At 39.5% G+C, this 16,007-nt stretch overlaps 1 protein-coding gene across 2 annotated transcripts in view; it reads right to left on the bottom strand.

The window, feature by feature from the left end:
• Positions 1–3,129: 3,129 nt before the first annotated feature.
• CENPC (centromere protein C) overlaps positions 3,130–16,007 on the bottom strand; it is a 72,507-nt gene continuing 59,629 nt past the window's right edge. Inside the window, exons 18-19 of one of the 2 annotated variants that reach the window (XM_025386667.1) lie at positions 5,405–5,495; positions 3,130–3,326 (exon numbers count right to left, since the gene is read on the bottom strand). In XM_025386667.1, the coding sequence (XP_025242452.1) occupies positions 3,256–3,326; positions 5,405–5,495 (162 nt within the window). In that variant the 3' untranslated portion in view covers positions 3,130–3,255. The remainder of the gene's footprint in view (positions 3,327–5,404; positions 5,496–16,007) is intronic. The other variant, XM_025386668.1, reaches the window with a different exon arrangement.

The following is a 16,007-nucleotide window of genomic DNA, read 5'->3' as shown; positions in this document are numbered from 1 at the left end:
TTTTCAATCAGTGTCTTGCTTAGCTGCCCAGCCTGGAGTGCAGATGCGTGATCTTGGCTCACTGCAACCACCATCTCCCAGGTTTAAGCAATTCTCCCATCTCAGCTTCCGAGTAGCTCGGATTACAGGCACCTGCCATCATGCCTGGCTAACGTTTGTATTTCAGTAGACATAGGGTTTCATCATGTTGGCCAGGCTGGTCTTGAACTCCTGACCTCAGGTGATCCACCTGCCTCGGTCTCCCAAAGTGCTAGGATTACAGGTGTGAGCCACCACACCCCACCAGGACTGTGATTCTTTCAAGACAAGAGATTAACTCCATAGTCACCCAATTTTATGCCTGGGGGCACTCTGCAAAACTGGACAGAGAGAGTTGAGTTCAAAAAGAACAGTGGTCTTAATGAGCAGAGAAAGATCACAATTTAGGACTGTTGAGAAGACTGAATTGTGATGCAGGGTACAGAAGTAGAAACTGAAAAAGAGCTCCAGAAATCTGCATGAGGTGCCCAAGAACAACAGAACTTTCTGCAACTTATATCTGTGGGTTAATTGCATAATTATATCTGTGACATCTAATGTGGTAGTCACCACTACCATGTGCTACTAAGCACTTGAAATGTGGCAAATGCAAGTAAGAAACAATATTTTAAATTTAAATAGCTACAACTTGTGACTACTGTATCAACCATTATAGCCCTAGAAGTTGGCTGAACAGTAGGCTGCAAATGTGCAGAGCAAAATTCTGAGACATGACAGAAGTCTATGAGCTGAACAGAGTACAGAGGTGGCAAAATTCAGATGTGGCTCTGGCCAAGCAGACTGGAGAGCTTTTGCTGAACCATATGGGCTTTCAGTTTAGACACAGAAAGGATATACTTAAGCTGGGCACAGTGGCTCACAGCTGTAATCCCAACACTTTGGGAGGCCGAGGTGGGTGGATCACCCAGAGGTCAGGAATTTGAGACCAGCCTGGCTAACATGGTGAAAATTCGTCTCTACTAAAAATACAAAAATTAGCCGGGTGTGGTGGCGAGCACCTGTAATCCCAGTTACTCAGGAGACTGATGCAGGAGGATTGCTTGAACCCAGGAGGCGGAGGCTGCAGTGAGCCGAGATCATGCCATTGCATTCCAGCCTGGGCAACAAGAGTGAAACTCTGCCTCCAGAAAAAAAAATAAAGAAAGAAGGAAAAAAACAATACAAGAAAGAAAAAAAAATTGCTAAAGCTTTGGAAAAGAACTGTTGGAATCTGTGGCCTTCTTGAGTGAGGTCTCACCCATCCCTAGGTTGATCAGTAAAAACTACAGTTTTGTCTGGCTGTAGTTTACTGAAAACTAGCAACTTTGCTGTAAGAGGAGTCTTGATTTACAGCAGAGGTATAAACCTACAACTCTGTAAGTCAAAAGTAAAAAAATCACTTAGGAATGGACAAGGAATATCTTTAGTTATTAACCAAAGGTTACAGTCCTAGTTCTTGAAGAGCAACAGAGCAGCCAGAAATTTAAAAAGGTCCTGGAAACAGAAGGGTAGAGAAGAGTAACATGAGCTCTCCAAACATCTTTGGCAAACTGAAATGATGCATGCACAGAGGAGACTCAAGAGAGCATGGCAAATGTAAAAACCAAGGGGGATTTGGGAACTGCCTGCTACACTGAATGCAGCCCCCATCCCACACAGAACAACCAACAGGGGGTGGAAGGCTTATAGACTCAAGTGTTTGATCTTAACCTTTGTCCAAATGATTGGCTGACTGCTAAGCTATGCAGACACAGGAACTACCCCTAGCAAGCAAGAATAAATATTCAAATAAAGAATTTAAAAACAGAGCACAGCCAGAACTTCACATCATATATAAGATAGATTCCACAGTTTGAGTCCAGTCAAAATGCTAAATTTAAAATACAAATCCCTTAGATATAAGACAAAATTGAGTTGCTACAATATGCTACCTAAAATGTCCAGCTGTCAACCAAAAATTATTAGACATGTAAAAACATAGGAAAGTGAAATATACTAAAGGAAAAAAAGCATTCAGTGAAAACTAAATCTGTATGAGCCCAGATACTTGATTAGTCAAGCCTTCAATAAGACTTCATAACAAATATATTCAAAGAAATAAAGGTTAAAAAAAAAAAAAAGATTCAATAAAAATCACAATAGAAAATTATAAAGTATAAAAAAAAGCCATCACACTTCATTCTTCCTAAGTCCTATACCAGAGTTGCTTTGAATGTGTGTATTTAATATGTAAAACCTGAAAAGGGAGTTGACCTAAAAATAATTTACTGTGAAACATCAATTTCTTCAGAGTTAATGATAATTATATGCTAACCATACCAAAAACCACACCAAAAACCAAAAAAAATTTATGATTTTTCTAATTTTCTAATTAACCAGAGTTAATGATAATTACATGCTAACCATACCAAAAATATTGAATAAAATTTTTAGCTTAGATTTATTTATTGAGGGAAAGTTGAGGCCACATACAGAAAGCAATGGCAAAAGACACTGCCTCCAACGAAAATATGAACCAAAAAGCATGATGGAAAAACATTTACATGTAATATACTAAAGAGATGTCATGCGAACACAGACACAGAAGGTGAGAATACCATGTGATAATGCAAGTAGACTGAAATGCTACCTACCAGTGCAAGTCAAGGAATGCCAGAAATTGCCAGTAAACCACCAGAAGTTAGGAATAAGGAAGGATTCTCCCTTACAGGTTTTCGAACACATCACAGCCCTGACAACAGCTTGATTTCAGGCTTCTAGCCTCTAGAACTGAGATAATAAATTTCTGTTGCTTTAAGTCACTCATTCCGTGGTATTTTGTTACAGCAGTTTTAGGAAATTAACACAAATATGCCATTCACCACAGTTTTCTCCCATTGGATTATTTAATAATTAATGATTTAAAATTCATATTTGGAAAAGGTGTTTTTTAATGAATAGATATATTAATCGGTCTCTTTTGACACAGAAATGTTCTATATTTCATTTTCGTATTCTTGTCAAATTATAAAAATAATATCATAAATATGGGCATCGCTACAAGCTATTATGTATAGTCGCTGAAAAATCGGAAAAAACATGGGAGTTAGAAATGTTTATCAAATACAAGTCTACACAAAAATGAATAAAATTTTTATTTTAAAACATCACAAGTAATTACAAAGACAAATGTCCCAACTATACAAACTGTTTTTCACATATACATATATACACACATATTTAAGCTTGGTTGATCTTTCATCTTTTTATCTGAGTAAAAAGAAGAACACTTTCCTCATTCAGGAGATTTTTGATGTTATAATAGTTACCTAAAAGTGATAAGAAAATAACAATTATTTCCATAGGAATCATTCCTTTTGATTAAGTATATAGCCATCACCTGACAGTTGTAGTAAGACACAAAATAAAAACAATTCACCTAACCTAAGTAACTTACTTAATTCCATGAACTACAACATCAAGAGCTAACCATGATACGTGATCCAGATGAGGCTTCAGAGAACAGAAATACAAATTTCATATCGTTATGGTAATAAATGCAGGGATGAGTCAGTCAAGAGGGTAAGAAAAGAAAATCTCTTTCTGAAACCAATCTTTATTAGGTCTACAGAACTTCTGTGGATTCCTCTAAACCAGACATACTCATATATATATGAGTATAAAAGGTACAATGTTAAGTAGAATAAAATCTCAAAATTTTAAAAAGGCAAATGCTACTCTTAAATGAGGTAATAAATAACAGGAAAAGTGAAATACAGATGGACCACAATTATCACATGTGACAGACTTATTAGAATTGAGTACTGTCACTGTGACTTTCTATATACTAGAAATTGAGAAAGTATTCACAACAGTGCTGACATACTAAGGACTATGCAAGTATGACTATTATTATTGTCTCCTAACAGAATGTAAGCTCTATAAGAGCAGGGATTTTTGCCTGTTTTGTTCATTTATATATCCCAAATCTTCCAGCAATACATGGACATAGTAGACACTTTGTTTTGTTTTTGTTTTTGAGACAGAGTCTTGCTCTGTCACCCAGGCTGGAGTGCAGTAGTACAATAATAGCTCACTGCAACCTTGAACTCCTGGGCTCGTGCAATCCTCCTGTCCCAGGCTCCCAAGAGCTAGGACTGTAGGTGTGCATCACCATATCTGGTTAACTTTTGCATTTTTTGTAGAGACAGGGTCTCCCTACGTTGCCCAGGCTGGTCCCGAACTCCTCACCTCAAGCCCTCCTCAGCCTCTCAAAATGTTGGGATTACAGGTGTGAGCCACTGCACCTGGCCCATAGCAGTCTCTTAATCATACTTGTTGAATGAGTGAATGAATGACAAGTGGATTAAAATGGCTATTTACAATAACTTTTGCTGTTCAATAGCTGATGAAGCATACCATTCCATTCTTTAAACAGTTTAATGTTCTAAAAACATAATTTCTTAGAGATAACATGGGGCAATTTTCGTTCTACTCTGGAATACAACATATCTGCTGACTAAAAATATATACATATTTATGTATATATACATATGTATATATAAAAATATATACATACATATTATTTTGAGACCGAGTCTCGCTCTGTTCCCCAGGCTGGAGTGCAGTGGTACAACTTCTGCTCACTGCAAGTTCCACCTCCCAGGTTCATGCCATTCTCCTGCCTCAGCCTCCAGAGTAGCTGGGACTACAGCTACCCACACCACGCCTGGCTAATTTTTTTGTATTTTTAGTAGAGATGGGTTTCACCATGTTAGCCAGGATGGTCTCAATCTCCTGACCTTGTGATCCACCCACCTTGGCCTCTCAAAGTGCTGGGATTACAGGCTTGAGCCACCGTGCCCGGCCAATATTTTTATAGTCAGTAGTAAACAACTCTTGTTCTCATGTATCAAAACATTAATTGGTTGGGCACGGTGGCTCACACCTGTAATCGTGGCACTTTGGGAGGCCGAGGTGGGCAGATCACTTGAGGTCAGGAGTTCTAGACCAGCCTGGCCAACGTAGCAAACTCTCGTCTCTACTAAAAATACAAAAAGGAGCCAGACGTGGTGGTTCGTGCCTGTTGTCCCAGCTACTTGGGAGTCTGAAGCACAAGAATCGCATGAAACAGGGAGGTGGAGACTGCACTGAGATGAGATCGCGCCACTGCACTCCAGCCTGGGTGACAGAGAGAGACTCTGTCTCAAAAACAAAAAAACCACCACAAAATGCTAATACACTTACCTGATAATCAAATGAAAGGAAAATATGTACCAAACTATTTCGACATCCATCAGTCATATCACACTTCATTTTGACCACTGTGGCTTCCATTTCCATGGTGCCCAAAAACAACCATATACATGTTGTCTAAGTGAAATAAATTGTCTTTAATTATACTTACCTGAAGGAACATAGAACGAATCCCCAGTACTTATTATATAAGGTGTTTCGTGTAAAGTACACAAAAGGTCACCAAAGTTAACATAAAAAACCTGTAAAAATAAAAATAAAAATCTCATTCAAAATTGAATCATGACAATACTCCAAAGGAACCTTAAAATGTAGTGGGAAGAAAAACAATTCCCCACAAATGTGCCTGCTTTAATCTCCAGAACTTGTAAATACATTAAATTTCATGGCAAAAGAGACCTTGAGATGGGGAGATTATCTTTGATAATGTAGGTAGGCCCAATCTAATCACATTAAGCCCTTAAAAATAGAGTACTTTCTCCTGCTGGAAGCAGAGGAGAAATGAAGCAGAAGGAACAGTCACAGAAATTTGAAGCATGAAAAGGACTTGCACTGTTGCTGGTACTAAAGATGTGGGGCCATACACCAAGAAACATGAGTTATTTCTAGAAACTAAGAATGACACCCTGGTGAACAGCCAATGAGGAAATGGGAACCTCAGTCCTACAACCACTTGAAACTGAATTCTGCCAACAATCTGAATAAGATTGGAAGCAGACTGGAAGCAGATTCGTCCTTACAGCCTCCAGAAAGAAATACAAACCTGTCAACATCTTGATTCCAGTCTTGTAATACTCTAAACAGAATACCTGGTCAAGCTCATGGTTCTCTCTACATAACGGTGCGATAAATAATAGAAGAGTGTTGTTTTAAGCCATTAAATTTGTGAAACAGTCATGCACTGCCTAACAATGTTTCAGTCAACAACAAACTGTAAACATGATAGTGGTCCTGTAAGGTTACAACGGCACTAAAACATTGTATTGCCTAGTGACCTCACAGCCATCATGATGTCCTAGTGAAAAGCATTACTCATATGTTTGTGGTGATGCTGATATAAATAAACTGCACTGCCAGTCACATTAAAGGATAGTACACACAGGAAAAAGTGGAGGACAGAAGGTAGGACTAACTTGCAGCTCCCACTCAGATGGACAGAACAGCGTGTGGAAACTTCACATCATGAACTTCTTTGCTCCAAGAACTATCACAGGAACATACAGAGAAAACTGAAAGAATTCACAGACTCTGAAAGAAATGGCTTGCCGCTGTAAACTCCATGAGACAGCTGAAAAACTATGAGTGCCCAAAGTGTGAAAGGGGGAAAAGTCTGCCTCCAAACACATCCTTACTGGGGAACCTGAAAATCCAGGTCATGAGAGAAGGATTTAACCTTACCTAGAGCTGAAAGGAATTGAGAGACCCAAGGGAAATATAATAGTAGAAGCAGAGGTGGGAAGAGCCCTGTAAGTACTCCTGGTTTCCAAGGAAACCATTTCTGACTTTCTCTCACAGGGTTCCTTGGGGAGGGCTGCCAGTGGAATTGGGGAAGGACCACAGAAAGAAGGAAACTTCCAGTTGAACTTTAAATAATTTTGACCACGCATGAATTTTCCTGGGCAGAATTGGGGGAAGGGCGAATAGGAAGTTCAAATACAAGCCAGGGTAGGAGGCAAGGGGCAGGGCCTGAAGGCCCAGCTTCCTTTCTCAGCAGGGAGGCTTGTAGCCTGGTGCAAAATGTCAGTCCTGCTCACTGGTTGCCTGGATACAAACTTGGTTTGGTGGGGCACAGTGGCAGTGAAACTGGCCTCGCCTAGCTGCATGGGAGCTGGGTGAGGCCAGTCTGTCGGCTTCCCCCACTTCCTTGGTGACCAGTATGATGCAGTGGAGACAGCCATAATCCCCTTGGGAACATAAGTCCAGTGGCCTGGGAACCATACTCTCATCCCCTACAGTGGTCACAAGAAGCTCAGCCCAAGGAGAGTCTGAGCTCGGACACACCTAATCAATCCTACCTCCACCTGATGGTCTTTCTCTAACTGCCCTGTAGCCTAAGACAGGAGTTCTAAGGCCCCACACATCACCTGAGAAACCTGAATACTTATCCAGGCAACCTTGTATCAGCAGATGCTCTCTTGAAAGTACCACCTCCTGGCTGGTGGCCAGCCACCTGCTAGCACAACCAATATTAAAGAAAACCAGCACATTAAACAAAACTACAACCAAAGACCCTCACAGAGTCTGCTTCACTCCCCTGCTACCTCCACCAGAGGAGGTGCTGAGATCCATGGTTGAGAGACCTGAAGACAGATCATATCACAAGACTCTTTGCAGGCACTTCCCAGTACCAGCCTGGAGCCCCATAGCTCTGTTGGGTGGCTAGACACAGAAAAGCAATAGCAATCACTTCAGGCTGCCTCTCTGGAAATATAATCCCTAGGGGAAGGAGGAGAACACCACATCAAGGGATCACTCCATGAGACAAATGAATCTGAATTGCAGCGCTTGACCTCCAGATGTTTCCTCTGACATAGTCTACCCAAATGAGAAGAAACCAGGAAAACAATTCTGGTACTATGACAAAGCAAGGTTCTTTAACACCCCCAAAAGATCATACCAGCTCCCCAGCAATGGAGCCAAACAAATAAATCTCTGATTGCCAGAAAAATAATTCAGAAGGTTGATTATTACATTACTCAAGGAGGCACCAGAGAAAGGTGAAAACCAACTTAAAGAATTTTTTAAAAAAATACAAGACTTGGATGACAAAATCTCCAGAGAAATAGATAGCATAAATAAAAAACAATCACAACTTCTAGAAAAGAAAGGCACACTTAGAGAAATGCAAAATACATTAGAAAGTTTTAACAACAGAATCAAACAAGTAGAAGAACTTCTGAGCTCAAAAACAAGGCTTCTGAATTAACCCAATCAAAGACAAAGAAAAAATAAATTTTAAAAAAATGAACAAAGCCTTGAAGAAGTTTGGGATTTTGTTAAACGACCAAACATAAGAATAATTGGTGTTCCTGAGGAAGAAGAGAAATCTAAAAGTTTGGAAAAATTGAGGAAATAATCAAGGATAACTTCCCTGGCCTTGCTAGCAATCTAGACATCCAAATACAAGAAGTTCAAAGAGCCCCTGGAAAATTCATTGCAAAAAGATCATCACCTGGCCACACAGTCATTAGGTTATCTAAAGTCAAGACAAAGCAAAGAATCTTAAGAGCTGTGAGGCAAAAGCATCAGGTAACCTATTTTAAAAAAACAACCTATCAGATTAACAGCAGATTTCTCAGCAGAAACCCTACAAGTCAGATGGGACTGAGGTCCTATTTTTATCTTCCTTAAATAAAACAATTATCAGCCAAGAATTTTAGTATCCAGCAAAACTAAGCTTCATAAATGAAGGAAAGATAAAGTCTTTTTCAGACAAACAAATGGTGACAGAAATCCCCACTAACAAGCCAGCACTACAACTGCTAAAAGAAGTTCTAAATCTTGAAACAAAAACTCAAAATACACCAAAATAGAACCTCCTTAAAGGATAAATCTCCCAGGGTCTATAAAACACACACACACACACACACACACACACACACACACACAATTCAGGCAACTAGTACAATGAATAGAACAGTACCTCACATCTCAATACTAACATTGAATATAAATGGCTTAAATGCTCCACTTAAAAGACACAGAATGGCAGAATGGATAAGCATGCACCAACCAAGTACCTGCTGTCCTCAAAGACTCACTTAACACATAAGGATTCACATAAGCTTAAGGTAAAGAAGTAGTAAAAGATATTCCATGCAAATGGATACCAAAAGAGAGCAGGAGTAGCTATTCTTATATCAGACAAAACAGACTTTAAAGCAACAACAGTTAAAAGACATAAAAGGCCATTATATAAGAAATGGACTAGTCCAACAGGAAAATATCACAATCCTAAATATATACGCACCTAACACCAGAGCTCCGAAATTTATAAGACAATTTCTACTAGGCCTAAGAAATGAGACAGACGGCAACACACTTACAGTGAGGGTCTTCAATACCCTCACGGACAGCAGTAAACAGGTCATCAAGACAGAAAGTCAACATAGAAACAACGGACTTAAAGTATACACTGGAACAAATGGACTTAATAGATATTTACAGAACATTCTACCCAACAACTGCAGAATATACATTCTATTCATCAGCTCATGGAACATTCTCCAAGATAGACTGCATGAGAGAGACCACAAATCAAGTCTCAATAAATTTAAGAAAACCAAAATTATATCAAGTACTCTCTCAGACCACAGTCGAATAAAATTGGAAGTCAATTTCCAAAATGAATGCTCAAACCCAAGCAAATAGATGGAAATTAAATAATCTGCTCCTGAACGACTGTTGGATCAACAATGAAATAAAGATGAAAATTGAAAAATTATTTGAACTGAACAATAATAGTGACACAACCTATCAAAACTTCTAAGATACAGCAAAAACAGTGCTAACGGGAAAGCTCATAGCATTAAATGCCTACATCAAAAAGTCTGAAAGAACACAAATACACAATCTAAAGTCACACCTCAAGGAACTAGAACTAGAGAAAGAAGAATAAACAAAACCTAAACCCAGCAGATGAAAAGAAATAACAAAGATCAAGCCATTTGGTAGAACTAAATGAAAATATAATCAAAATTGACAGACCATTAGCGAGGTTAACAAAGAAGACAGAAGATCCAAATAAACTCAATTAGAAACAAAATAGGAGATATTACAACTGATACCACAGAAAGACAAAAGATCATTCAAGGCTCGTATGAATACCTTTATGTATACAAACCAGACCTAGATGAGACAGATAAATTCGTGGAAATATACAACCCTCCTAGATTAAACCATGAAGAAAAAGAAACTCTGAAAATACCAATAACAAGCAATGAGATTGAAATGGTAATAAAAGAATTGTCAACAACAACAAAAAGTCCAGGCCGGGTACAGTGGCTGACGCCTGTAATCCCAACACTTTGGGAGGCAGAGGCAGGTGGATTGCCTGAGGTCAGGAGTTCAAAACCAGCCTGGCCAACATGGCAAAACCCCGTCTCTACTAAAAATACGAAATTAGCCGGGTGTGGTGGTGCATACCTGTAATCCCAGCTACTTGGGAGGCTGAGGCAGGATAATCATTTGAATCTGGGAGGTGGAGGTTACAGTGAGCTGAAATCGCACCATTGCACTCCAGCCTGGGCAACAAGAGCAAAACCCCGTCTCAAAAAAAGAAAAAAAAAAAAATTCCCGGACCAGATGGATTCACAGCTGAATTCTATCAGACATTCAATTTATCTATCAGAAGAGAGAGATAAATTCCTGGAAATATACAACCCTCTTAGATTAAACCAGGAAGAAATAGAAACTCTAAATAGACCAATAATAAGCAGCAAGAGTGAAAGGGTAATAAAAGAATTGTCAACGATAAAAAAGGTCCAGGACCAGATGGATTCACAGCTGAATTCTATCAGACATTCAAAGAAGAACTGGTACCAATCCAATGAAATGATTCCAAAAGACATAGAGAAGTCAATATGCAAGTCAATAGATGTGATACACCACATAAAAAGAATTAAAACCAAAAATCACATGATCAGCTCAATAGGGGCAGAAAAAGCATCTGCCAACATCCAGCACCACTTTATGACTAAAACCCTCAGCAAAATCGGCATAGAAGGAACATAACTCAAGGTAATAAAAGCCGTTTATGATAAACCTACAGCCAGCATCATACTGAACAAGGAAAAATTGAAAGTATTTCTCCTGAGAACAGAAACAAGACAAGGTTGCCCACTTTCACCACTTGTATTCAACATAGTACTAGAAGTCCTGGCCAGAGCAATCGGACAAAAGAAGGAAATAAAGGGTATCCAAATTAGAAAGAGGTAGTCAAACTGTTGCTGTTTGCCAATTATATGATCATATACCTAGAAAACCCTAGACTCATCCAAAAAGCTCCTAGATCTGGCAAATGAATTCAGTAAACTTTCAAGATACAAAATCAATGTACACAAATCAATAGCTCTGCTATACACCAGCAGCAACCAAGCTGAGAAACAAATCAAGAACTCAACTCCTTTTACAATAGCTGCAAATAATAATAATAATAATAATAATAATAATTTGGAATACACCTAACCAAAGAGGTGAGAAATCATAGACAACATAAACAAATGAAAACACATCCTATGCTCATGGATGAGTAGAACCAATATTGTGAAAATGACATACTGCCAAAAGCAATCTTCAAATTTTCAAATTCAATGCAATTCCCATCAAAACACCATCATCATTCTTCACAGAACTAGAAAAAGCAATCCTAAAATTCATATGGAACCAAAAAAGAGCCTGCATAGCCAAAGGGAAGACTAAGCAAAAAGAACAAATCTGGAGGCATCACATTACCTGACTTCAAACGATACTATATAGTTACCAAAACAGCACAGTACTGAAATGAAAATAGGCACATAGACCATGGAAGTGAATAGAGAGCCCACAAGTAAAGCCAAATACTTACAGCCAACTGATCTTCAACAAAGCAAACAAAAACATTAAGTAGGGAAGGGACACCCTATTCAACAAATGGTGCTGGGATAATCAGTAAGGCACAGGTAGAAAAATGAAACTGAATCCTCATCTGCCACCTTATACCAAAATCAACTCAAGATGGATCAAAGACTTGAATCTAAGACCTGAAGCCATAAAAATTCTTGAAGATAACATCAGAAAAACCCTTCTAGGCATCGGCTTAGGCAAAGACTTCATGACCAAGAATCCAAAAGCAAACACAACAAAAACAAAATAGATGGGACCTAATTAAACTAAAAAGCTTCTGCAAAGCCAAAGAAATAATCGGTAAACTGGCAACGGCAGAGTAAACAGACAACCCACAGAGTGAAAGAAAATATTCACAAACTGTCCATCCAACAATGGAATAATATCCAGAATCTACATGGAACTCAAACAAATCAGCAAGAAAAAAACAATCTCATCAAAAGGTGGGCTAAGGACATGAATAGACAATTCTCAAAAGAAGATACAGAAATGGCCAAGAAGCATACAAAAACATGCTCAACAATAACTAATGATTAGGAAAATGCAAATCGAAACCACAATGAGATACCACCTCATTCCTGCAAGAATGGCCATAATCAAAATATAGCAGATGTTGGCCTGGATGCAGTGAAAAGGGAACAATTTTACACTGCTGGTGGGAATGTAAACTAGTACAACCGCTATGGAAAACCTTAGTAGAGCTAAAAGTAGATCTACCATTTGATCCAGCAATCCCACTACTGGGTACCTACTCAGAAGAAAAGTGACTCACTATATGAAAAAGACACTTGCACACATACGTTTATAGCAGCATAATTTGCGACTGCAAAAATATGGAACCAACCCAAATGCCCATTAATCAACGAGCAGATAATGTGGTATACATGTACCATGGAATGCTACTCAACCATAAAAAGGAATGAAATAATGGATGGCATTTGTAGCAATCTGCATGGAGTTGGAGACCATCATTCCAATAAAGTAACCCAGAAATGGAAAACCAAACATCGCATGTTCTCACTTGTAAGTGGGAGCTAAGCTATGAGGATTCAAAAGCATAAGAATGATACAATGGACTTTGAGGACTCAGGGGGAAGGGTGAGAGGAGGAGAGGGATACAAGACTACACGGTGGGTACAGTGTACACTGTTCAGGTGATAGGTGCATCAAAATCTCAGAAATCACCACTAAATAAATTATCCCCTGTAATATGGTTTAGCTTTGTCTCCCCACCCAAATTTCACCTTGAACTATAGTTGCCATAATCCCCACATGTCATGGGAAGGACCCAGTGGGAGGCAGTTGAATCATGGGGGCGGTTACCCTCATGCTGTTCTCATAAGAGTGAGTTCTCATGAGATCTGATGCTTTTCTCCCTTGTGTGCCAATTCTCCTTGCTGCCACCATGTGAAGAAGGACATGTTTGCTTCCCCTTCTGCCATAATTGTAAGTTTCCTGAGGCACCCCCAGCCCCACAGAACTGTGAGTCAATTAAACATCTTTCCTTTAAAAAGTACCCAGTCTTGGGCAGTTCTTTATAGCAGTGTGAGAAAGGACTAATACATCCTATAATCCCAGCTACTTGAGAGGCTGAGGCATGAGAATTGCTTGAACCCAAGAGGCAGAGGCTGCAGTGGGCCGATATTGTGCCACTCCAGCCTGGGTGACAGAGGGAGACTATCTCAATGAAAGAAAAAAAAAAGAAATTATCTATACAACCAAACACTACTTGTTCCCCAAACCCTATTGAAATAAAAAATAAAGTATAGGCCGGGCGCGGTGGCTCAAGCCTGTAATACCAGCACTTTGGGAGGCCGAGACGGGCGGATCATGAGGTCAGGAGATCGAGACCATCCTGGCTAACACGGTGAAACCCCGTCTCTACTAAAAAAAATACAAAAAACTAGCCGGGCGAGGTGGCGGGCGCCTGTAGTCCCAGCTACTCGGGAGGCTGAGGCAGGAGAATGGTGTAAACCCAGGAGGCGGAGCTTGCAGTGAGCTGAGATCCGGCCACTACGCTCCAGCCTGGGGGACAGAGCGAGACTCCGTCTCAAAAAAAAAAATAAAGTATAACACAATTTTGTGCAGTACAAAACAGTTGGTAACGATAATAAACAACTATGCCACTGGTTTATGTATTTACTATACTTTTATCCACTAACTTAGAGTGTACTCCAACTACTTATATAAAAAAAAGTTAAGTGTGAAACAGTCTCAGGCAGGTCCCTCAGGAGGTATTCCAGAAGAAAGCAATGTTATTATAGGAGATGACAGCTCCATGTGTGTTATTGTTCCCAAAGACTTTACAGTGGGACAAGATGTGGTAGTGGAAGACACTGATAATGATCCTAATCTCGTGTAGCACAAGGGTGATTTGTTGTTTGTGTCTTAGTTTTTAACAAAAAAGTTTTAAAAGTTAAAAAAAATAGAAAAAAACTTATAGAATAAGGAAATAAAATATTTTTGTACAGCTGAACAGTATGGTTAAGTTTTAAATATTACAAAAGAGTCCAAAAGTTAACAATAATGAAAAAAAAAGGATATAAAGTAAAAATGTTAGATGAGGTTTATTACTGAAGACAGAAAAATTTTGTTTATGAATTTAGTGTGGCCTAAGTCTACAGTATTTATAAAGTCTACGGGAGTGTACAGTAATGTCCCAGGCCTTCACATTTACTCAGCACTCACTCACTGACTCATCCAGGGCCACTTCCAGTCCTGCAAGCTCCATTTATGGTAAGTGACCTATAAGTGTACCATTTATCTTTTATGCCGTATTTTTATTATACTTTTTCTACATTTAAATACACAAATACAACTGTCTACAGTATTCAGCACAGAAACACGCTGTACAGGTATGAAGTACGGAAGCAACAGGGTATCCTATATAGCCTAGGCTCATAGTAGGCTATATTATCTTATGATGTTCATAAGACAAAATAGCTTAGTGACCCATTTCTCAGTGACCCATAGTGGTAATCTGTTAGAGCAGCAACTGAAAACTAATACAGCAGGTGCCCCCAAAACCCGGGACAGGGACCGCTACTGGCAGTGGCCTGTTAGGAATGGGTTCACATAGCAGGAAGTAAGCAGCAGCCAGTGAGCGTTACTGCCTGAGCTCCGACTCCTGTTAGATCAGCAGCAGCATTAAATTCTCTCAGGAACATGAGCCCTATTGTGAACTATGCATGTGAGAAATCTAGGTTGTGTGCTCCTTATGAAAATCTAATGCCAACTCCCACTGCCACCATCAATTTCTGTGGAAGAAAAATCGTCTTTCTGAACCAGTCCTTGGTGCCAAAAAGGTTGGGGACCCTTGTAATACAGGAAGAGATTTCTTTTGCTTTCCCTTATTATTTACTGGCTTATGAAAATTCCAGAGCCACTGTAAAGATTATCACCTACAGGCTGGGCGCAGTGGCTCCCGCCTGTAATCCCAGCACTTCGGGAGGCTGAGGTGGGTGGATCACGAAGTCAGGAGATCAAGACCACTCTGGCTAACACGGTGAAACCTCATCTCTACAAAAAATACAAAAAATTAGCCGGGTGTGGTTGCGGGCGCCTGTAGTCCCAGCTACTCGGGAGACTGAGGCAGGAGAATGGCATGAACCCGGGAGGCGGAGCTTGCAGTGAGTTGAGATTGCGCCACTGCACTCCAGCCTGGGTGACAGAGCAAGACTCCGTCTCAAAAAGATTATCACCTACACTAAAAAAATATCTAGGCTATATGTATGCCTCTTTAAAGGTCACATGTTTAGGACAACAAACTACTCAATCTGAAGAATCAAAGAAAACAAAAAGCTAAATCCCTATTCCCCTCAAAATCATATGTTAAACAAGCATCAAGATTAAGAAAGTAAAAGAGAATAAATCTCTCAATCATGCTGGCTTCCATATTCAAACGTGGCAAATTTCATACTTTATACAGAGGTAGCATCCTGGCAGTGACCTGGTTTTTTGAGCAACTAAAATAAACAGTAAAAGGCCTTCAAACTTTGAGATTCAGCCATTGTTAGAAATTATTGTGTCCCCTGAAAATTCATATTCTGGAATCTTAACCCCCAATGTGATGGGATCAGGAGGTGGTGAATTTGGGACGTAATTACGTCCTGAGTGCAGAGCCTTCAGGAATGGGACCAGTGCCCTTAAAA

The sequence above is a fragment of the Theropithecus gelada genome, chromosome 5 (genome assembly GCF_003255815.1).
Source record: "Theropithecus gelada isolate Dixy chromosome 5, Tgel_1.0, whole genome shotgun sequence".
Lineage (NCBI taxonomy): Eukaryota > Metazoa > Chordata > Mammalia > Primates > Cercopithecidae > Theropithecus > Theropithecus gelada.
This window is presented reverse-complemented; position numbering and strand designations above follow the sequence as displayed.